The sequence below is a fragment of the Aquarana catesbeiana genome, linkage group LG01 (genome assembly GCF_042186555.1).
Source record: "Aquarana catesbeiana isolate 2022-GZ linkage group LG01, ASM4218655v1, whole genome shotgun sequence".
NCBI classification, from domain to species: domain Eukaryota; kingdom Metazoa; phylum Chordata; class Amphibia; order Anura; family Ranidae; genus Aquarana; species Aquarana catesbeiana.
Window position 1 is genome coordinate 980,544,724 of NC_133324.1, and position 3,389 is coordinate 980,548,112.

At 45.2% G+C, this 3,389-nt stretch overlaps 1 protein-coding gene across 1 annotated transcript; it reads left to right on the plus strand.

The window, feature by feature from the left end:
* The first annotated feature begins 755 nt into the window (after positions 1-755).
* Positions 756-2,634, plus strand: LOC141123698 (E3 ubiquitin/ISG15 ligase TRIM25-like). Its single transcript, XM_073612070.1, has one exon. The coding sequence runs from the start codon at positions 767-769 to the stop codon at positions 2,357-2,359; it is 1,593 nt and encodes a 530-aa protein (XP_073468171.1). The 5' UTR covers positions 756-766; the 3' UTR covers positions 2,360-2,634.
* Positions 2,635-3,389: the final 755 nt, after the last annotated feature.

The window sequence follows — 3,389 nt, forward strand, 5'->3', positions numbered from 1 at the left end:
GTTATTTGGAGGAGTTTATAAACGGTGTATAAAGGGCGGGAGAGCTAGATAAGATTGGGCGGAACAGTTGTATAAGATGTCTCCTTTATAACTTTCTGCAGGAACGGGGGGGGCGGGGTTTGGGAAGAATGACAGTAATATGATGTATTTTGGTAATGAAATTTGTAATTTTTTACCAGAGGGGTTTGGTTTTGTATGGATAAAATATTAAATAAAGTGTTAAAAAAAAAAAAAAAAAAAAGATCCTCAGAGAGTTCTTTCCATGAGGTGCCATGTTGAACTTCCAGTGACCAGTATGAGAGAGTGAGAGCGATAACACCAAATTTAACACACCTGAGACCTTGTAACACTAACGAGTCACATGACACCGGGGAGGGAAAATGGCTAATTGGGCTCAATTTGGAGATTTTCACTTAGGGGTGTACTCACTTTTGTTGCCAGTGGTTTACACATTAATGGCTGTGTGTTGAGTTATTTTTAGGGGACAGCTAATTTACACTGTTATACAAGCTGTACACTCACTACTTTACATTGTAGCAAAGTGTCATTTCTTCAGTGTTGTCACATGAAAAGATAGAAGAAAATTTTTACATAAATGTGAGAGGTGTACTTACTTTTGTGATATACTGCATTATCTGTGTTCTTCTGTATAAAAGTTCCTATGACTACGTGTCTCAGTCTCAGCCCCTCCCTGTGTAGGAATATACAGAACTGGTTAATGAGTGTCAGATACGTTCAGTTTCATTTCTCTCTTCTGCTCTCAGCTATGGCGTCTGCTGATCTGAGGAAGGAGCTGGAATGTTCCGTCTGTCTGAACATTTATACAGATCCTGTAACCCTGAAATGTGGACATAACTTCTGCCGGGGCTGTATTGGTCGTGTGTTGGATACACAGGAGAGGTCTGTAGGTTATTCCTGTCCTGAATGTAGACAAACATTCAGAAAACGCACCGTCCTTCAGAGGAACATAACACTACGGAACATAGTGGAGAATTTCCTGTCCACCCATCCAGATCAGGAGGAGTCCGGGGTCTTCTGTACTTACTGTATTCACGCTCCTGTATCTGCTGTGAAATCCTGTCTGCATTGTGAAGCTTCTCTGTGTGACAATCACCTGAGAGTCCACAGCAAGTATCCAGAACACGTCTTATGTTACCCCACCACTTCCCTGAAGAACAGGAAATGCTCCGTCCATAAGAAGATCCTGGAGTATTACTGCACTGAGGACTCCTCCTGTATCTGTGTGTCCTGCAGTTTGGCTGGAGAACATCAGGGACACCAGGTGGAGACTCTGGATGAAGCATCTGAGATGAAGAAGAAGAGACTGAGGAATGTTCTGCAGAAACTGATGACAGAGAAAGAGGAGATGGAGAAAAGAGTCCAGAGTCTGCAGGAACACAGTAGGAAAGTACAAGGAGAAGCAGATGATGAAACAGAGAGAGTCACTGTCCTGCTCAGAGACCTCAGGAGACGTCTGGAAGATCTGGAGAGGAGAGTCCTGAGGAAAATCTCCAGGCAGGCAGAGCGGATCTCCGGGATAATCAATGATCTGGTCCAGGATCTGGAAATAAAGAAGGAGGAGCTGTCCAGGAAGATGGGGGACATTGAGGAGCTGTGTAACATGATGGATCCACTGACTGTCCTACAGGAATCAGACACAGGTGACTTGTGTGATACTGAGGATGGAGATGATGAGGACAGAGAGAGACATGATAAACTCCTCCATGATGGAGGGGATCTGGATGTGGGGGGGATCTCACACACATTACACACAGGTTTATCTAATATCATGTCTGGGGTAAATGTAGAGAGGGGGGTTACAGACATATTACTGGATGTGAGGACAGCTGGTAAATATCTACATATATCAGATGACAGGAAAACTGTATCCTCCTCATCATCACATCAGAATCACCGAGAAACACCAGAGAGGTTTCGGTATAATCAGGTGATGAGCAGTCAGAGGTTCTCCTCAGGGAGACATTACTGGGAAGTGGATATCGGGAGGGCAGATTACTGGAGAGTCGGGATGTGTTACCCCAGTATAGACAGGAGAGGAGATCAGTCACTGATTGGATATAATAAGAAGTCCTGGTGTTTGGAGAGGTGGGGGAGGTTGGGTAATCCGCTCTCAGTGATACATGACAGTAATAAGACCCCATTACCCGGCGATGTCTCCAGTAGGAGAGTCAGGATAGATCTGGATTATGAGGCCGGGCGGATCTCCTTTTATGATCTGTGTGACCCGATCCGACATCTCGACACCTTCCACACCACCTTCACTGAGCCCCTCCATGCTGGAGTACATGTAGGATTTGTGGGAGGTTGTATAAAGATATGTGGGGGGAATCAGAACTGAGAGCTCTGCCCAGAGACATCACAAGGTGGATGATCTGATTGGTGATTGGTGGAATACTCATCCAATAGGAGGAAGCAGAGGACAGGAAACATGAGTGATATATTTATAAAGCTGCAGGTTCCGGGGCCGTCATCTTCATCCTAAACCTCACTTCACTACCTAGTGTGTCACTGACCAGGAACAAGCATGCAGGAGGTCAGATTGTTCAGCCTTCACTGGCTGCATGCTTGTTCTGGGTCAGTGACACACTACATAGTGTAGCCAGGATCAGGATGACGGCCCTGGGGTCTCCACCATCACTGTCTATCTATAGAAGAAAGGGTTATTTTCAGCTTTGGATGGAGTGGGGGAGGATTAGAACCTCTGTCAGATTTTTTTCTGCTATCTGGGGCTCCATTAGAGAGATTTCCCCTCACTTCCTGTTCCTGTGACAACATTTCCCCAGACAGGAAGTGAGGGGAACTCTCCAACAGCAACACAGACAGAAATAAAAATCCTTTTCTTTAGTAGAGTAGGGGAAGGATTAGAACCCCTGTCAGATCTTTATTTCTGTCTGTGTCCCTGTTGTAGATTTTCCTTCATTTCCTGATAAAATGTTGTCACCAGGACAGGAAGTGAGGGGAAATCTCTCTAATGGAGCCCCGGATAGCAGTGAAAACCTGACAGGGGTTCTAATCCTCCCCCACTCCATCCAAATCTAGAACAATAGGATTTGTCTAGACACACACTTTAATATCCACAATGAGAATTCCTACATTTCTGTCCTCACAGGTTCCTTTACATGACCAATCCATGGATCTGTGATTGCTCCTCCCCCTCACTGTGATTGGCTGTGATGATTATCACTATGAATACAGCCAGTGCTAGTCTTGTTCCTATTGGTTATGATGTGGAGGGGGCGGGGGATAGTGGTGGGGGTGTGGTAATGTGGACAGGTGACGGGGGAGGGGTATACAGTCTCAGGAAGTGGAAATCCTCGGCTCTGTATATGGGAATATTGATCAATGATTGGATAAGATTTAACAATCAG